The sequence below is a fragment of the Siphateles boraxobius genome, unplaced genomic scaffold, assembly GCF_051911475.1.
Source record: "Siphateles boraxobius isolate OS27281-9 unplaced genomic scaffold, OSU_SipBor_1 77, whole genome shotgun sequence".
NCBI lineage: Eukaryota > Metazoa > Chordata > Actinopteri > Cypriniformes > Leuciscidae > Siphateles > Siphateles boraxobius.
The window spans coordinates 8,947,703-8,968,139 of record NW_027509205.1 but is presented as its reverse complement, the minus strand read 5'-3'; the positions used below and the strand labels follow the sequence as shown (position 1 = coordinate 8,968,139).

Genomic DNA, 20,437 nt, shown 5'->3' with positions numbered 1-20,437 from the left:
AGACATGGCATTAAATGTGAGTGTAATTTTAATGATCATAAATACAACCACATTTTGTCATTCATCCATCCATTATTTTACTTACTGTTTCACATTAGCACAAAATATATAGGCTAATCATATTATTATAATATATCACACTTGAAATGGTTATATTATATACATTTTTAACTATAACATTGGTTAAAAATACAGTACTTTCTCTCAGCACTGCAACCATGGGAGATATCCTACAACTCTTGACGCTCTTCCCCCCTCTGGTGGTTGGAAATAAAGCTGCAGAAATGCATCTTAAACAAAACTATTAGTTTGACAAAACTGAACGAATTTTCTAGTCTAGTCTTATCTGTATATTATTGTATATTACTCAAATCTACCAAGAATTCAATATGCAAATTGCACTTTCTTTGATTAAAAAAATGTATTCCTGCTTGTAATTTTTTTTAAATTCAGTGTCACTTCACTGTTCTTATAAATGTGTGCTTACCATATATATATATATATATATATATATATATATATATATATATATATATATACATATCATAATAAAAACAAAGAACCATTGGTGTGTGTGTGTGTGTGTGTGTGTGTGTGTGTGTGTGTGTGTGTGTGTGTGTGTGTGTGTGTGTGTGCGCGCGTGTGTGTGTGTGTGTGTGTGTGTGTGTGTGTGTGTGTGTGTGTGTGTGTGTGTGTGTGTGTGTGTGTGTGTGTGTGTGTGTGTGTGTAATGTAAGTGATGTAAATTAATTTCGACATCACTGTCTGCGTCAAACAATTTTTGGAAATGTGTATTCATCTTAGAATTGAAAGATTATACCAACCAAATACATTCAGTTTACAGTATTTAATAGCATCCAAAATTGTATGAGTTCATATGGAGTGGGAATTAGATGACAGAAAGTTGCCTACTGTTCATCTTCTAGATGTTGTAGAGACCATGTCAATTTCCTGGTCTTACAGGTGGTATAACGCCTGAAAAAGTAAAAAGTAAAAAGTAAGATGTTACTTAATACACAGAAAGACCAAGGACTTAATAATTCTCAATATCCTGCATTGCCTGTAGCGCACCATTTATCGATTTTGGCCCTCTATACAGTATGTACCGGTATGGTCCTTCTGGTAAAGCTGCATCTAATAGTTGAAAACCTGATACCTGACTCTGTTTATAATAAATAATGTTTCCAATATAAAAGAAGTTTCTATATTTTGCTTTGACTGTTCAACAGACCCCCAATTGTTCGCCAAACTAATGTGAGTGTAATTTTAATGATCATAAATATAACCACATTTTGTCATACATCCATCCATTATTTTACTTACTGTTTCAAATTAGCACAAAATATATAGGCTAATCATATTTTTATTAGAAGAAAAATGATATAAAAGATAAACATTCGTAACACTGTATATTTCATACGCATTCAGTAGATGGCGATATATGCGTGTTCCCTGTCACCTCATGTTACAGAAGAAGAAGAATATGCAAGATTGCTGAGTCTGATAACGTAGCAATGTTTCTTTCCTGAACGCCTGTCTAGTATCAGTCTGTGTGAAGTCTTGCGGTTGTCAGTTTGTCCTGCGTCTGTTTGTGTGTGTTATCGCAGTCCAGAGAGGGAGGACGTCACTGTCAGGGCCATAAACCGCTCTAGTGACCAGCGTTTGGGCTCGAGTGGCGACGTGTACAGGAACTGCGCGATGAGCTGCTCATAAACAGTCCGCTCACGGTGCTTCAAATACATTAGGCCATTGTCTTCTATTCATTCATCTGTCATTTGATTTCAGGAAAGGAACTTTCAAACAGACGAGTAGGTAGGTTGTTATGTTTTTCCATTCACAAGTGGCATCTTTATTCGTTCAGCAGGTGTTCAAACATATTTGCTGATTCATATTTAATACTGATAAAACGGTAGCCGACATAACTAACTGGTTAAGTAATTAATTACTTAATTGTCATACTTATACAAATTTATCACAACCTTGATTAGTAAAGCATTTGTATTTGATCTCATATTGGGGGGGAAACAGCTGGTTTTAGCTGGTCTAAGCTGGTTTTCCAGTCTTTTCCCAAGAAAGTGCCCATAATCCCTCTAAAACAAAAAACAGCTTAGTCTGATGTTAGATTTGTTTATTATTTCTCCTGTAAACTACACTCTGATTAAATATGTTGACGTTTTCTTATGCTTGTTTTAATACAATTTTTTTCTTTTTGTAGGGTTTCATCACCTGTTTATGACATTTATCAGTAAAACCATGTTTAACCGGAGAAGATCTCAGCTTAGCCACCTGGCAGTATTTGTGATGCTGGCTTTAAATGTTCAGGCCAGGCCAGCGAATATATCAGCATTAAAAGACAAACACCCCAACAACAGTAAGGAGGACAACGAGATCCTTCCACCGGACCATCTGAACGGTGTGAAGATGGAGATGGACGGTCACCTCAATAAAGACTTTCATCAGGAGGTGTTTCTGGGGAAGGAGATGGAGGAGTTTGAGGAGGACTCCGAGCCCAGGAGGAACAGGAAGAAACTCATTGAAATCTTCACCAAGTAGGTGTACAGCTGTGGAAACAGTGAGATTTTCCCATGATGTGCTTGGGTCTCATTCTAAAGGTATTTGTTGCTTAACCCAGTGAACAGTGAGCAATTATTGTATGTCATCCTGAACAATATAGTTAAATATTTTCTGTATTGTGTTTGTGACATAAATCAGAGTGAAAAATATCGACAAAAAAAAAATTGTGTTAGGCAGGGTTTTGTTTCTGTCTGTCACTGTCGGTTGTTGATTGAGGCGTAGGATAAGGAGGTAAAATGATTGGAGTAGTCTGGAATATTTCACCAGAAAAAAGTGTCATTTTCATCAGAAGATTGAGTTATGATAGTATAATTTAACTAAAAATTGACTTTTTAAAGGAAACATCCATGGATGAATAATTCACAATAAGATCAACAAGATGTATTTAAAAAGTTAATGTCAAAGTCCTGCATTAGTAAACCCACACCCGGCCCGCACCCACAGTACTTAACAGAACACCTGACCCGTTATCCGACATCAGCACTAATTTAATTCCGTACCCGACCCGTTTGACATAAAGACCGTGTCCCGAACCGCACCCACATTAAATCTATTACATCAGGTAGACAAAAATTATTTATTTTCTCATAACACAAGCAATCAAACCAACATTAGGTTTTCTGAGTTGGTGCATTTTAAGAAAAATAGACAGCCCAACATTGTATAAATTAACAGAAAAAAAGAAATGAAACATGCATCCATCGTATAACTGTAAACAATACAAAACTTTTTCCTACATCGTGTACAATCTGCCCATAGAGGCTATTTTGTTGTGCATTTTTAATTATGCACATTCGTTCAAATCCCACCATAGGCTATACAAACGCTTAGAGGTCTCTATAAATTAAAAGAACATAAAGCCAAAAATGAGCCATTACTGTCATATAATATCGGTGATATTTTAGTGGATTTACTCTGCATTTAAATGTGACTGTCTCTCCTGAAACTCAGCAGTGTATACTGTATGTGGCCGTTGATCCTCATACCAGCATGAAAGATAAAAAATGTATTCAAGTTGTGAATAGATTATATACAGAGAGCAAAAGTGCTGACAAAAATATCTTTTGCACTACATTTTAATTGTCTAATTGTACCTATCGCTGCATCATCAAACCTTTACTGTTTCTAGGGTGGATTTTAATAAAGACAGGAGCGTCAGTGCTAAAGAAATGCAGCGCTGGATCATGGAGAAGACAGAAGAACATTTTAAGGAAGCCGTTAGAGAAAACAAGCTCAGTTTTCGTGCCGTGGACCCTGATCAGGATGGTAGGTGTATATTGTTATTTAGACCTGTGCCATATTGAAATTATATGTTAAGCATGTTTATAGTTTTTGATTTCCGGAATTATGTTTTGATAACACGTATTATCTGGTCTTTACTGTTTTGGTGATGTGAAATAGGAATTTTACCTGAATCTGCTCAATTTGTGCTCTCTCAGGACATGTAACTTGGGATGAATACCGAGTGAAGTTTTTAGCCAGCAAAGGTTTCATTGAGAAAGAAGTGGCTGAGAAGATCAAAAACAATGAAGAACTGAAAGTGGATGAAGAAAGTAAGTTGTAATGTAGAAGGTGTATTTGTCTAGTATTGTATAGTACTCTTAGTTAAGCCATTTCTAATGATATAAATAAAACATGACCTCACCACAGCTCAGGAGGTTTTGGAGAGCTTGAAGGATCGCTGGTTCCAGGCAGATAACCCTCCAGCTGACCAGCTGCTGAATGAAGAGGAGTTCCTCTCGTTCCTGCACCCAGAGCACAGCAAAGGCATGCTCAGATACATGGTCAAGGAGATCGTCCGAGATCTTGGTAAACAAAAATTCATACCCAAGGAATGCCCACACATTTCTTGGGATTCTTATTAGAGAATTGCTATATAGCAAATTCAAATTGAATCGAATTTGTTTCATAATTTATGAATTTTGCAACATCGAGACCAGTGTTGGCGGAACGCATCACAAGTAATGTGAGAATTGTTACGCGAGTATCAGATTACTTCTGTTCAAGTAACGAGTAAAGTAATGCACTACTTTTAAATTCACAACACAATATTTACTTTGTAAAATAAATAATGTAAGTAATCCGGCTTTGTTTTCCCATGTATTGACTGACAGCTCTCCTGTCCCCTTGTTGAGGGAAATCGTGAGTAAGTTCCAGAGGCGTTGTGTGTGCTGTGTAAACATGATGGTTATTGTAGTTCTATCTAGACTAGTGAGAAAGCATTTACTTATCTCACTTGCACAAAAACAGATTCAGTATTCCTCAAAATGAATAAAAACTGCAAAATGCAAGCTGTTAAGCAAACCTCTAATAATTAAAATGGTAAATAATACATAATTTATGTATTTAATCTCACTTTATTATCCAATGTCTTTGCTTTTGACCTACGATGATCCAATTCAACCATACTAATAAGAAAAATTACTTTAGTTAAACATCGCATTTATGTTTAATTTTTTGCCTCTATTGCTGAAGTAGGAGTGTGATACACTTTTGGTGTGAAAAGGCCATTGTATTATAATGAATTACTTTGCATAAAAAGCAACTAAGTAACGCAATTAGTTACCTTTTTTAGGCAGCTACACAATATTTGTAACAAATTACTTTAAAAAGTAACTTACCCCAACGCTAATCAAGACAGAACTAGAACAGCATTGAATATGACACTTGCTTTGTGTAGAGCTTATTGCTGAATTTAACTCGTTTCATAATTGAAGAAATGTATTGAACTGAACTGAACTGACTTGAGTTGAATAATGACAATTGTCTTTTTAGAGCTGCTTTACTGCAGAAATTGAATTTGTCTCATATTTGTCTTTCAAGTTTGCATGATTTGAATCTGTTGATTTCCTGGTTATTACTTTTGTTAAGTTTTGTTGAAACAATCGGTGCAGTATAAGGCTCTATATAAATAAAGGGGACTTGACTTAAGTGTACTCTATATGTTCTAAAATTCCTAAACAGATCAAGATGGAGATGGAAAGTTGACTCTTGCCGAATTTATCTCCCTCCCCATGGGAACTGTGGAGAATCAGCAGGCCCAAGATATCGATGACGACTGGGTTCGTGAAAGGAAGAAGGAGTTTGAAGACGTCATTGATGCTAACCGTGATGCGATTGTAACCATGGAAGAGTTGGAGGTTGGTTAACGGATAAGAGCACTTTTTTTGCGACTAATTTGAATGCATATTTGTCTCTTGCTGATATTCTCTCTGTCCCACAGGAGTACATGGACCCTATGAATGAGTACAATGCTCTGAATGAAGCCAAGCAGATGATTGCTGTGGCGGATGAGAACCAAAACCACAACCTGGAACTAGAGGAGATCCTTAAATACAGCGAGTACTTCACCGGAAGCAAACTCATGGACTATGCCCGTAACGTACATGAGGAGTTCTAAGACCGTTTTCTCAAATCTTAATGAATAAGAATAGCATGTATATATCCCTAGAGTGTCGCAAGGATGATGTTGATCCTTGCTTGCTTCCCAGATTGGGATCAAGAAGTGCTTTTGGAAATGTGTTTGTAATTGTACAAACCTGCAAGCCACAAAACCCTCTCTAATGTTGCAGTGTGCAGGTATGACACATTAAGAGGACTCTGCCTTCATAATGTCATGTGATTTTCATATGAGCCCCATAAAGTCCTATATAATTAATGTTAGAGACTTTGTCACTTTCATTAAGTTTTTGAGTGTTGATAATTAAGTGAAATGTCTGTATATGAGGAATTCGTGAGGGGAAAGAGCGTTTTAAATTTCCATTGATTAAAAAATAGATTTAATGTAAATAATGTAGTTAATTGGAGTGCCATAATATATAAATGTATTCATGTTTTGGGCGGGTTGCTTTTGACAGGGTTTGAGCTTCCTGAGCTACAGTGATATTTCCAAAGATGACGAGCCAGCAAAATGATTTGGGCTGTTATTTTGTGAAAACTGTAATAGCACTTCTATTTGAAATCATTAAATGCAAAGCAGTCAAAAAGTCTTGTGAAGAAATAATATTAAAGCGATAGTTCACCCAAAATGAACATTTTGTCAATTTGTTCCAAACCTGTATGAGTTTCTTTCTTCCTTTGAACACAAAAGAAGATATTTTGAAGAATGTTGGTAACCCAATATAAAAAAACTCATACAGGTTTGGAACAACTTGGTGTGTAAGTGGCATTTTTGTGAGCCATCCCTTTAAGTGAGAGTGCATAGGATAATGAATCTATAAATATGTGATCCATTTGCATTTTTAAGAACCCTGTTATTTCACAGTTTGTTGAAGTCATGAATGTATATAGACTGAATATTATTTTATTTTTTTCAAGAATTTATTTTACCCTGTTACCTTAACAATCTCTTTCAATTAAATATAGTCGGTATAATAGAGCAGCTTATTCCTTGTTGACATTAATATTTCTCCATTGCGCCTGTCTGCGAGTTTGTTAATAGTAATGCAAAGTGATTTAAATTAAACATAAAAGAAATGCTTTGAGAGGAATTTAATTATGAGAAACTATAATTTGCCCTTTTTAAATTATTAAAAATGGACGGACCATTACATGTATTTTCTGGATTTGAGAATAAAGTTTTATTAAAATACACATTTGCCTTAAAAAATAGGCTAATGTGTCCTACTGACTACCTGTGTATAAATTTGAGCTCAGTTTTGGTGGTAATCCTTTTTGAGCATGTTTTGGTAATAGTATTTTTGGAATTTATTTTTTATATCAACTCCCATTATGTGTTTTTCTGGATGTTAAAATACAGCTGCTAATGTGTTAATCATCTTTGTACAGAACATTGACTGACCATATACATGCATAGTGTGGAAGTTCAATTGACTTGCTTAAAGTAAAAAAGGGAGAGTGCTGAATGTCATGAAGCTTTTAAATGCATTGTTTTGCATTATATTGAAATATATTTTCATAATGTTATTCTATATTTATGCTACATTATTCATAACTAATGCATGAAATTACATTACCTTTCAAATTACTTAAAGCTTGCTGTGAACACTGGTAACACTTGAAATATTTGTTATAGATTAGAGGTAAAATTTGGGCTGAAATTTTATTATAAAATGCAGTACAGTAATTGTAGTTCACTGTATATAAGTATTATTTAGACATATTAAACTTTAATTGGTTACCTTGTATCATTATTCTTGTATCTTTACTCAATTTCTAGGGAAAAATAATGTTTCCACCTTAACATTTTATTTAGACATTCCAATTAATTATCGTGATATATAATGTAAATATATCCTCTTATATTTTTAATTGTCGCTCATGTCAAATCACTCCTGGGAATTCCACTTTATTTACACATTTTTAATTTGTAAATACAATGAAATGTAGAAACATTTACTTGAACTCAAATAGGCCTATAGTTTTGCTATTTTTATGGACTACACTAATGGTGTTGCAAAATAGAATAAAAAGTTGAATTTTTTAAGAATCATCTACATCACTCTTATGTTCTCACGGACTAATTTGACAATGACTATTTTCTTAGTTTGAGGTGTGACTTGTCGACATTTTAGTTTGGTTCAGTTCCTGTTTGGGAAGAAGCAAATAAGATCACATCCTGTTCAAAACGAGATGCTCAACATTTTTAGAGTTGGTTTAATTGTCAGTTAATAAATTAAATATACTTGTGAATGTTCTATACTTTTATAATTTCATTGCTGCACTTCTCTAACTTACACTGTGTAGGCTACTGTGAATACCACTCGCAAAAATTGTTTAGGTTATTTGAATAAAAGCCCCTTGACAAACATTGTTTAATCGATTAAATGTAAATATTGAAAAGAATCAAATATCACAACAAATAGTCTGTTATTTTTTTCACTTCCTGGAGTTTCTAGTGTAACCACAAGGAGGCAGAAATGTGTCAAAATTCATAGAATGTTGGTATGAGCATCACGTGTGCATTCACACTCAACGACCCTAATAAATATTATTACATGTTCTTTACACTTATCTACCGCAAAATCTGATTTACCTCCAACTATTATTTGTTGTCATCTTAAAATCCATGCACAACACTTATGAGTTTTGCAAGCATTACACATGCATGTCATTTCCACACTTAATGCATCTAATGAGCATCATGAGCATCCGGCAATCATTAAATTATTAAAATGAGTGTTTTTTTCTCTGTCCAATAAATAAAACTGTCCCAAATGATGAAGTTTTAGCAGAGCCCTACTGTAGGGTGTGGCATTGTGTAAAGAGCAGACAGACGGGTTTCAAGTACGGTGGTGGTAGAGAGAAAAAAAAATTTCACTGCTAGTCTGTTATGTAAGGAGGAAGAGTCTTCCTACCTCCCCTCTCTGTTTTTGTTTTTCTCAATGAGCCAGGCTCTCCCTGACGCAGGCCCCTGCGCCTGTCCACTAGGCCCCTTTCCTGGAAACAGAGCCTGGCAGGGGCCACTCAGGGGCAGGTTTTGGGGGGGGGGGGGGGGGGGGGGGGATGGGGGGGTGATTGTGGGAGGGGGTCTCCTTCCCCTTCCTGCAAATCACATGGCTCCAGACTTGAGTCTGAGCCTTGCAGAAACCTCAGATTTGGTCAATCTGGGCACAGCTCTCGCTGAGCATATGCGTTCAGGTCACTGAGTGCACGGACTGTAAGTCACTGAGGGTGGGGGGCTCTAGGCAGGATTAAGTAGCTTATATCCTGTTCACTGATTATTGATATGTACAAAAAGCCTGACGACTGAATGAATCATGAAGTTATGTCGGCATTTTGTGATACGATTGACTGTATTCCACGTATCTTTAATTTACATTTACTATGTTTACTGCAAGACAAGTGTTATTATATTTACGTATGACATTACATTTAATATTATTGAAATAAACAAATATAAAATTGCTTACACTTTGTATTATTTTATTATATTTGTATTATTATATTGATATAATACGTATCACAGGAATACATTGCATTTTAAACTTTTTAAATTGTAATTTTATTTTATTTTTTTACATTTTTTGTTCACTTTTTTTTATCAAATAAATGAAGCTTTGGTCAGTCTTCTTTCAAAAACATCTCAAATCCAACTTTTGAACAGTAGCGTATTTTTATAATAATTGTAATGCATCTGATCACTATGTTAAACAGCTTGTCAGTTTTCTTGTTTGCTTGTCTTGGTAATCCAAAGATGCTTGGTTCTAATTTCGCCCTGTCCTTGTTCAAGGCACCAATCCAGAATTGTAACCTTATAAAAACACAGGGTTAGGGCAAGTTCTAGGATTACAGTTTGGGTTGAATGTACTTTTTGCGGGCAGGTACAACTCCATGATGTTACTTTACTGATATACGAAAGGGATCTACCTGGCTTCAGAAGATATCTGAGAGGAACAAGTTGTTAAAAGCCCAGTATTAATTCTATAAGAGTCTTTGCACACATTTTTGCACTTTACGTATTGTTGTAAATGTAAATTGTGAGAAATGGAACGAGTAATGGAAATAAATATCACGTTTTATGCCTTTCTCCTGTGAAAACAAATTACAAAAAAGGACACTAATTTGTTGAATCATTAGAATTTGCTTGTGAAAGCCAATGCTTTCTATGATTACTTGCACTTTGTGTGACTGTAATCATTTTTTCAACCAGCTTTTGCTGACTTAATTCAATATTAAGTCATTTTAGAGAGCGAATTTAAAAACCTTCTCTTATTCCATAAAAGCATATTTTAGTGTCTTCTTATTTCCTTCTGTAAAATATATTTGTTTGAAATGGTTTGATATTGTGATGTGTAAACCCAAGGGCTCCTTGGTGATCCCATGCCTTCCGTTGCAGAGTTGCAAAAATACTTTTTCAAAAGCAGAACATGTTTTTGGAACTCCTCAGCTATACACTTATTTGAGTCATATCTGACATCTGCACAACTTCCACATTTCTGTAAACAGTTCTTGTTTATGTCTTGGATTTGTGGTATAGAATTGGTCCCGTTCGAGAATAGAATAGATTTCCAACATAGGAGTTTTGGGCAGTTTTCAGGCTGGTAAAAAGTTTGTGGCTCTTTTATCACTTACATTTACCATTCTCTACCTTGATTGAAAGACAAAAAAAAAAAGATAGAAATAAGGGCGTACAACTTATATTTCTGTTTGAAAACGAGCATTACAATATGCCGCCAAAAGTCAAAGGTCAAAAGTCATTCAACATTCATAGTTCAGAAATGATGTATCTTTTTTTTCACACAGCTGACAATGACAGTTTTACAATGATTGCTTGGCCAACTATGTTTCAAATCATGACATGAAATGTCAAAGCATCAAGTTGTTATCTAATCTAAAATGATTTAATATTTAATTACTTGATTAACGAAAAGATTTTAGTAATGTCATACTTCATAACCTAAAGGAATTCTCATGCTGGAATCAAAATTACTTGCATTAATTTGAGTAATTAAAATAAAGTATTCAGCACTCAATTTATTTGTTTTATTCAAAGCAACTTTTATTTAATCTAAATAATAATTTGATTGGGCTTTAGTTTATTTATTTATTAATACGCTAAAATGACACTTTGTCTTTTAATACAAATTGTCTGTTAATGTTAGACTGTTTTTTTTATTAAATTACCTAGCACAGAATCTTCAGGTTACTCGAATTGTGAACTAATAATACTAACAGATATTTAGAATTGATCAGTAGCCTTCATTAATAGTCTTCATCATCATCATCATCATCACAACTACAGGGATGAGGAGGATCCGTAGGAAAATGGGTGGATTAGATGTGATGCAATTTAAAAACATGAGAATTTTTTTCAAATATTACACATTTTATCGCATCACTCATTTCCTTTGCAATTCCCTCATTATTACATTAGCATTCCGACACTGTAATTTAGATTTAATAGGACTACATCTTCTGAATACTGATTTGCGACAAAACCAGCACTGGAATGTTTTCGGTGTGGAGTGTGCAGAACAGAAGAATGCTTCAGCTACTCCCACTTCCCGGTGATCCAATCCGAAACGACCAGCAGTTTCAAGGCGCCCATCCGAGTCCGTCAAAAAGCAAAACAATACACGGATAAACAAAAAAAAATCGTCGAATATCGACTATTTTCGCTTCTTATCTTCTTAAATTATACATCTGAGCGAATTGGTCGTGTCTTTTTTAAAAATGCTATTTTGGATCTACCCCAGTTACGGGGTTGTTTATCTGTAGTAAGGGGAACTTGAAACCGTCCTTGCCCCATGTCCTCGGTTGTTTTTCTTCTTTCGCCTGGATTCTCCATGTTGTTGGAGAAAAAGTGAGGGCTTTACCTAGACCAGAGGGGGCTATGGATAAATATACGAGCGATAAAGTAACCGAGACGCGAATCCTAGAAAATAACAGATAAGATAAAACAAAAACAAAGTGGCATGCCCCTCCCATGTGGAAGAGAATAGAAGGCGGGAATAAATAAATATCAAAATAATTTGTCGCCGTAGGTTTGAGATATTTTTGTACGAACGGAAATTATTCGTTTCAAGCCTGGCTAGCTTTTAATGCCACTAAATGCGGAACGACTGTTTGTCACTGGAAAAGGTTGGTTGGACGTTAAGGGCTGTGCGTTTGTTAGATGGAAAGTTCTATCATCACTCAAGTGCAGAGAGAGGATTCTCGGTTGTCTTCGAAAACAGGTAGGCAATGCGCTGTCACATACTAACTGGTGATGTTTCCGTGCTGTCAATTCTAACGATCACATATTAGCCATTTTCACGTCACACTGTTCGATGTGCGATTCGAACATGTTCGATGCTCGCACTGTGTGACAGTTATTTGTCTTATTGAGCTGATTGACAAGTCACAATCGCGAGCGGAATTCGTTAAGTTCCGACCGTTGAAACTTAACGAATTCCGCTCCGGACAGCGAAATGTAAATAAGATCAATATCGTATTTCAGGATATATATATATATATATATATATATATATATATATATATATATATATATATATATATATATTGTAGCGTACTAAAGATACATTTCAGTGTAACTCAATTTTATTATTTACATGTTTTGCTGTTGCAGCAAGGCATTGCTGAATGTTTACGTAATATGATCAGTTTTTATATGGATTTTAGACGACCTGCAGAAATCTGACATGCTTTCCTCGCTGTAATATTTTTATTTTTATTTGGTAATTGATGTATAGTAATACATTATTATTTTCTATTTGTTTATTTCGATTTTTTTTTAATTTTAGTTTATTTCACAATAGATTCTGGTGTTTTTAATGCAAACGTAATCAATGTTAATTCGCGTTTCACGTAAGACACTGTTGTTTCCTCCTCTGTAGACGTCGTTTCATCGCTTGGTTAATGGCTCATTTGAGTGACATGTTGTTTTAACGTTGTGCGGATTGTGTTTCAAAAACATTTTCTGTTTAATCGACTTACCTACACTCGCGTATCTCACACTCTTACTGAAGTAAAACTGGAGAAAATATCGAGTTGCAATGTGAAAAACATCGGCCTAATGGAGAGCGCAAGGTGCCGCGATGGAATGCACAACACACCCCTCACAGCAGCACACGCCCTCCATCTGCCGCGCTACGCTACCATTACACACACACGTTCAAACATTAACGGTTAATGAAGGCCTTATCTAGATGTTTAACGAGTAAAGGCCTCAGTGTTATGCGAAAAATGACCATTATGCGGAGAGTAACCATTTTGTAACCCCTTACGTTCTACCTGTCTATCTCCTTTCGGTGTTTTGATCAGTGTTTTTCTCATGTCTCGTCAATATGCTCTGAGCTGTGCGCTTATTTTAGATCTGACGCAAATACGATATCAATTGTATGACCATACGTAACTGATGTCTAATTGGCTGTTATTGCAGATGTTTACGATCTCTGTATTAGTGAATTATGAGCTGCCATGATGTTTGGAAAAAAGCCAAGCCAAGTCTGCACAATTTCCTTGAAGACCCATTGCACTCAGTTTGTACTTGATGGCATCAAGTGTCCATTGTGACCTTTTTTAGTAGCGAGCAAAGGCTCGGGAATTATGGTGCTCAATATGTGAACAGATGCATTAGTGCAAATGTAAGACAAATGAATATAAAAAGGTTAAATCAATTTCACAAAAGTAGTTTAAAACATAAGTGCCAGTTAGTTTCTAGGACATCATATTTGTATTCATGATAGTTTGATTTAAAAAAATAATAATTTGTATACAATTTTGTGCAAATATTTTGATTCAATAACTCTGAAACTGTCAAGTGGTGTAACCATGTAAAAAGCACTACATTCTGTCTTTTCACCTTGCATATACACGAGTGTACTCAACTGCAAAAACATTTTCAGAAGTATTTTTCAAGACAAAAATATAAATTTATGAGTCATGTTGAATATCAAAAAAGTGTCTAAAAACGATTTGTTGCAGACCAAATCTAAGACATTTTGTCTAGGAAAACATTGTTGCTGTTATGCCAGTGTTAGATACATGCAACACAACTGAGAAAAAAAAATCTAATTTAGCTGGTCTAATTATAAATATCAAGAACATGTTATTGTTTTCTTAACAGATTCCTTGGAGTCCAGTTACACACAATCCATTGAAACTCAAATCCGTGCTTGCCATGTAGATTTTATTGTCTAGGAAAATAGATGACAATTCACTGAGGATTTGCCTTTTGGGTTTTTGTATTTATTATTTTTTTTACACGCACTCTCATTTGATCAGATCTGAGCAGAAGTGTAATAGCTGTAAACACTGACCACTTAAAAGCTTCTAACAGAATCTTTGACGGTCCTTGACAAAACACTCCTTCCACTCTCCGCTCACAAAGCTTGTCAATATCGCTTGATCCTCATGTGACAAATGTTTTCAAGAAAGTGCATTTGAATTAATGGATACATTTTCCTTGTACTCCATTTCCTGAGTCCTTTTGTTAAGCAGGGCGTTATCAGAGAGTGTACAGATGGGCAAATACAGCACAGAGTAAATGATGACGAAGGAGGCCATTTTCTCTCATCCTCCCTCTGCTGTACGTATGCTGCTCGTATGTTACATAAGATGATTCCTATGGCTACATAAGTCCCCATAGGGAACCCATAGGGAACAAGAGGGAGAAGAAGTGCCTGGGATCAGCCCCTGCTCATGTTATGGTCAATTCCTTCAGCTGAGAAAAAAAGAAAGAAAAGATTACTAGTACTGAAGTTACATCACCATAGGAATAAAAAAAACAGATTCTAATCACTGCATGGCGTACTTTCATGTTGCAAGGGCTTTTATGCCCATTTTTTCATTTTTGCTTCTTGGGAATCTCAACAGGCATGTCTGAACAAAATCATGTTCCTCTTACATGCAAGTATTTGCGAGCAAAACTATGCAGAAATATGGAAGAAAAGCCCCTCTGTAATGCACAACCGAGCTCGCTACAGATGTTGCGTTACAAAACATAGGTCTTATTTCTGTGGATAGGAGTTAAGTCTGTGGCGTATGCACTTTTCTGCCAGGCTCTTCTATGATGAAATGGTAGGAGCGATGTGTGTGTGTGTGTGTGTGTGTGTGTGTGTGTGTGTGTGTGTGTGTGTGTGTGTGTGTGTGTGTGTGTGTGTTTTGCTCTAAAGGTACAGCAGAAATGTGTGGGCTTTCCCGCCCTCTGAGATTATATAACATATACCAGCCGTGGCCAGCAGTCTCATTTAAAACAGATTTTCTGTTTCTGTGCAACGTGTGCCATCTCTGGAGAGGGGCGGCTGAGCGTTTGGTCATTTTGATGTTGATAGGTGCCACATTTACTGACGAAAACATACATTTCATTCCAGTGCTCTGAATTATTTAAAAGATCGATCAAGCCTCAGTGGCGCATTTGATGCAAATGTGTCTAGCTGATTGGCAAATGTGAATTCAAGTTTTGTTTGTCATATATTGTAGACTAAAGTGGTTAATTGAAACTATTTATTAACATTTACTAATGTACTCTGGGTGGGGTTTGACAGCACTTAATGGGATTCAAGTGGGATTGTTTATAAACCACACAACATGAGCCTTTTTATGCTATGTTTAGGCAGTACAATTATCTGCAGGAATTATGCATTTAAAAAGCTTTTATTGTTTTCAAACAGATCAGGTGAATAAAAACTCGCCTCAGAAACCTGGAAGTCGGAATATCTTCAAAAAGCTCATCTGTTGCCTTCGAGCTCAAGATACCCAACTGCCAACGTCACCTACCCATGATGCCTTGCTAGCGCCCGAGGACAATGGGACCATTGCCAAAGTATTATAGGAATCATTAATCAACACTTTTTGTTAGTTTATATACTTGACTCATAAATTAAGATTAAGCAGATTTGTAATCTGTTCCACTTTACATTGGTAAATTGTAGATGCCTGTTTTTTATAAATATTAAATAAAACTATAACTTTTATGTGTAAATTGTTAAATTAATACCATTTCATATTCAGTGAAATAATATTTCATCACATATATTTGGGTAGATTAATACAAAATATGAAATATAAAAACATTATTTATAATCTGGATGTGTACAATTAAATGTACTTATAAGTATAAGTAGTCCCTTTATTTAATTTTTTGTGATTGAAATATATATTTTTCTTGGTGTTGTTGACCCTCTGTGTGTTCTGGTTTCACCTGTAGATACCAGGAGAGTGTCTGCTGTCTGAAGTGACCTCTCAGGACCAGGGGAAGATCTGTGTGGTCATAGATCTGGATGAAACACTGGTGCATAGCTCCTTTAAGGTACACCCTGTAACACTGCTTGATATTGTAAATTTGACGATTTAAGGAAATACCGTATTGCTGAATATTTCAGAATATATAACTATAACATTTGCATGTAAACAACAGGGTTAATAACAGTTTCTCACCCCACCAATTCCCATTGTGTTTTTGTAGCCAATAAGCAATGCCGATTTCATTGTGCCTGTGGAGATTGAGGGGACCACACACCAGGTGAGATCTGATAAATGTTTGTGTGTGTGAGAAACACCCTGCCAGTGCACATTGACTTCAAGTGTGCAGGACATCTGCTGGAGGAAACAGTGGAGATGTTGTTCTGTATTCAAAAGTGAATGATGAGCACCATCTGCTGGACTGATGTGAGAACAACACTTCAGCAGTGGAGGAGGATTGCAACGTGTTGTGTACAACCACAAGAGACAATATTTGCCCAATGGAAAAATATATATATTGGCCCATTGATTTTTGGTTTTACTCCCAAACCGGTGATAAAAAAAAAGCAGTGCAACCAGAATACTTCTGTTTTTTAAATGTGGAGATTAAACTCACATCAAAAAATATTCCTAACCCTTTGTTGTTCTCGTTCACTTTTCATGGAAAATCTGCATTTGGCCTCTGCCTGGTTCAAGTAATCCAGGATAGGTTAGTTCTCACTAGTACGGCCTATTCTTGATTACTTGTTTCAGGAGGAGGCTACAAGCAACAGCACTCGACGCGCCTTAGTGCACAACACAACATTTTATGATTTGTTCAATTTAAAAAAAAAATACATTTGATTCTGAGGTCTCTACTCTTTAAGTTGTGCGTTAAAATACATTAATCTCATATACAACAAACTCATTTGTGTTTTAGGTGTATGTGTTGAAGAGGCCATACGTAGATGAGTTTCTCCAGAGGATGGGAGAACTGTTTGAATGTGTTCTGTTCACTGCTAGCCTTGCTAAGGTATCATAACATGCATCACATTTCATGTTTCTTTAGGAAAATGGTAGAAATTCCTTACTAGATGCTGGTTAGTTAGTGTTATAGAGTTGCCCTATAGTATGCCCTTGTAGTGTCAGATTGATTTTCTTCTCCAGTATCAAGTTTTCCTTAACCCATCCCTCCTTCTCCCTGTTCATGGCTCTGGCAGTATGCAGACCCCGTGACCGACCTGCTGGATCAGTGTGGCGTGTTCCGGACGCGGCTGTTCCGGGAATCTTGTGTGTTCTATCAAGGCTGCTATGTTAAAGACCTGAGTCGCCTCGGCCGTGAGCTCCACAAAACCCTGATCCTGGACAACTCCCCTGCCTCATACATCTTCCATCCTGAAAATGCTGTAGGTTTCACTGTCCTGCTGCTATTTAGCTGTTTGTAAAACCCTGCACTGTAGATGCCCTCTTGCTATTTAACACTTGTTTTTTTGACATATGCAGTAGAGTCCAAAAGTCTATAGATAGATAGAGATGTTGATATAGGTTACACTTTATTTTAAGGTGTCATTGTTACAGTGTAATTATCAATTTAAATACTGAGTAATATTAATTAGCTACATGTATTTACTATAGGGTTAGGGGTAGGATTAGGATTTGTTTAAGAGTTAGTTGCATGTAATTATGCATAATTTACTGTTATTACTATGGTAAGTACATGTAACATATGTAAAATGAAGTGTTATCTTGATATATATAGATTGAAATACCATAAATATATATATATATATATATATATATATATATATATAGTAATACTTTTATTTAGCAAGGATGCGTTGAATTGTTAAAAAAAAGTGACAGTTACAAAAGATTTCTATTTCAATTAAATGCTTTTCTTTAAACTTTGTTTTGTAATGGCTGAAAATGGAGCTTTCCAAAATAAAAAAGAATCTCAACCATTTTGGGTGCGTAAATCCGTGAAAATATCAATTCTTTCAAATGTAAAAAAAAAGATCCACACTCGCTTGTGTTTTTTATCATGCAACAAAGCACATATGGATTATTCAAACGTTTCGACAATTAGCCTTCTGACGAATCATTTGAATAATTCATATGTGCTTTGTTGCATAATAATAAAATAAAATTAATTTGTTAAGACACACACGAGTGCTGCCATCACAGGGGGAAAAAAAATTATTAAATGTGAAAATATATTAAAATAGAATTTTGACAGTATTTTTATCAAATAAATGCAAAAACAACAAACCATTATATATATATAAACAAGTATTTATTTTTCATTATTAAGTACAAAATATATATCCTTTATATATTATCAAACATGTATGTAAATTATATTCAGAATGCATTTTATCAAAATGTTATTTTGAATGTTATTCAGATTTCCAATGCTGTCTTACTTATTAGTCTTTTGGACCCTGCTGTGTATGTAACAAAATATTGTTGTTTCACCATCTGAAATATATACATTTAATTTACCAAATGTACTAATATAACAATCTTCTTGCTTTTAAAATACAAGAACCCAATAGATTTAAATAATCCCAAAATGATTATATTACTATTAACCCAGTAAGCTATTGGTGTGTAATAACCTGTGTGTGCCTTTAACAGGTTCCTGTCCTCTCCTGGTTCGATGATTCAGAGGACACTGAGCTGCTTCATCTCATCCCAGTATTTGAAGAGTTAAGTCAGGCTGATGATGTCTACAGCAGACTCGAACAACTCAGGGGTCCATAATCCCTACACCGCCAGACCAGGGCAAACCTCCATGTTGTGTAGCACTGACTGCCAATCACACACAAGCGGCTCATATGACAGTAGACTCCGCCTTCTGACCTGAAAACAAACACGAAAGCTCATAATTCTGCTCCGCACAAAGTATATGTGGTTTTGCTACATGGTTTGAGAGACCTTAAACCGTTAGTGATGATAAATATTGGGGTCAGAGGCAAGCTTTGTCTCAGTCATTGAGCTTGCCTTTTGCAATAACAATTTACAGAATTTATATTCCTTTTTTACTTTTCTATTTTTTTTTTTTTTTTTTAGTTTTTTTTATGTTTATGATGACATCCTTTGGGAGATTAAACAGATTGCAGGGTCTAATTAAGTCATCAGTAATCCGCAACAGTGAAGCTGAAGCACAATAGGCCAGTCTCTCTATGCAAGTTCTACCTGAACTCGTCTTCACACTTCATTTAATCTTCAGCATTCATAATCACTTTAAAAGAAAATAAGTGTTGCTAATGTATTCTAGAGAAAAGCCACAAAAATTGAGAAATGTCGCAAATGGAATACACATTGTTTTATCCAACATGCTATGCATAGTTTTTCCATAAATGCAAATGTGACACCAAGCACCCATACATCATTGTTGTCTCATTACTTTAGGCCTCTAACCCTACTGTCGCTGAGGTGCGTTAACATGGCATTAAAAGACCTGTTTTTAACACTGTTTCATGTGAATTACAACTACATACCTTCCTGTATTCATCTTAAAGTGGCCTTATCTCGATCTGCTTCAAGTGTACTTGATGGGGTTTTATTATATGTGAGGAGCAGAATTAACACCACAGAATGAACCAAAGAGATTTATCTTGTTTAGTTACTGTCTTTCTCTCTGCTGTATTTATGCAGACAATTACTTGTGCTGTCATTTATGTGTATATTTGGTTGAACTTGAAAATCTTTGTATGATACATCTTTGAACTTGAAAATGTCCTTTATATGATCTGTTGATGCAGATCAGATGCTCCACCTCTGTTCTTCATCTTATTTAAACATGATCATGTTTATATTATAATTTGTTTTTTACTGTAGCACAAATATTCAAAATGGCCATGATTTTTATAAACACAGCCAAGTGTTCGAAGGGCAGATTATTGCCTTTTGGTTAAAAAATTTGCCCTGATAAGGACTGTGTTGTCATATTTTTGACTTTTGTATTGCTGACAATAAAAAAAAGTGTGAAACATGTAATTCTTTTCTCTGCATTTTCTCATTGAGCCATTGTAAGCTATCATTATTAATTTTATAAAGTCGCGCAGAATTCAAACATGCAAATAGGATTCAAATAATTTATAACATCCACTTTTGAGTGATAAAAAGAGCATTTAAATTCTTTGCCCTAAAATATATCTTTTTGAAAAAACAATTTATAATAAATGGAGCATCTCAAATTTTCAATCAAAATACATTGTTGCCATCATCTGACA

The 20,437-nt window shown here is 35.3% G+C and overlaps 2 protein-coding genes and 1 long non-coding RNA gene across 5 annotated transcripts; 2 read left to right on the top strand and 1 right to left on the bottom strand.

Annotated features, from left to right (window-relative positions):
- The first annotated feature begins 1,442 nt into the window (after positions 1-1,442).
- sdf4 (stromal cell derived factor 4) lies at positions 1,443-7,718 on the top strand. 3 transcript variants are annotated; one of them, XR_013198283.1, is made up of 8 exons: positions 1,451-1,811; positions 2,215-2,548; positions 3,703-3,839; positions 4,013-4,126; positions 4,224-4,382; positions 5,538-5,713; positions 5,797-6,431; positions 6,713-7,718. XR_013198283.1 is itself a non-coding variant. In XM_077218179.1 (7 exons), the coding sequence occupies exons 2-7, from the start codon at positions 2,232-2,234 to the stop codon at positions 5,971-5,973; spliced, it is 1,080 nt and encodes a 359-aa protein (XP_077074294.1). In that variant the 5' UTR covers positions 1,443-1,811; positions 2,215-2,231; the 3' UTR covers positions 5,974-7,718. The 3 variants fall into 3 exon arrangements, 2 of the variants coding, with proteins under 2 accessions (XP_077074294.1, XP_077074295.1); XM_077218179.1 differs by having other exon boundaries at positions 1,443-1,811; positions 5,797-7,718; XM_077218180.1 differs by having other exon boundaries at positions 1,462-1,807; positions 5,797-7,718.
- Positions 2,427-13,121, bottom strand: LOC143725644 (uncharacterized). The gene is made up of 3 exons (XR_013198285.1): positions 12,972-13,121; positions 4,219-4,318; positions 2,427-2,560 (listed from the first exon to the last, which is right to left on the bottom strand). It is a non-coding gene; the product is annotated as an uncharacterized LOC143725644 (long non-coding RNA).
- Positions 11,535-20,201, top strand: ctdsp2 (CTD (carboxy-terminal domain, RNA polymerase II, polypeptide A) small phosphatase 2). The gene is made up of 7 exons (XM_077218183.1): positions 11,535-12,211; positions 15,650-15,801; positions 16,186-16,287; positions 16,444-16,500; positions 17,140-17,232; positions 17,420-17,605; positions 18,837-20,201. Exons 1-7 carry the CDS (start codon positions 12,151-12,153, stop codon positions 18,960-18,962), a joined length of 777 nt encoding a protein of 258 aa, XP_077074298.1. The 5' UTR covers positions 11,535-12,150; the 3' UTR covers positions 18,963-20,201.
- The last annotated feature ends 236 nt before the right edge of the window (positions 20,202-20,437 follow it).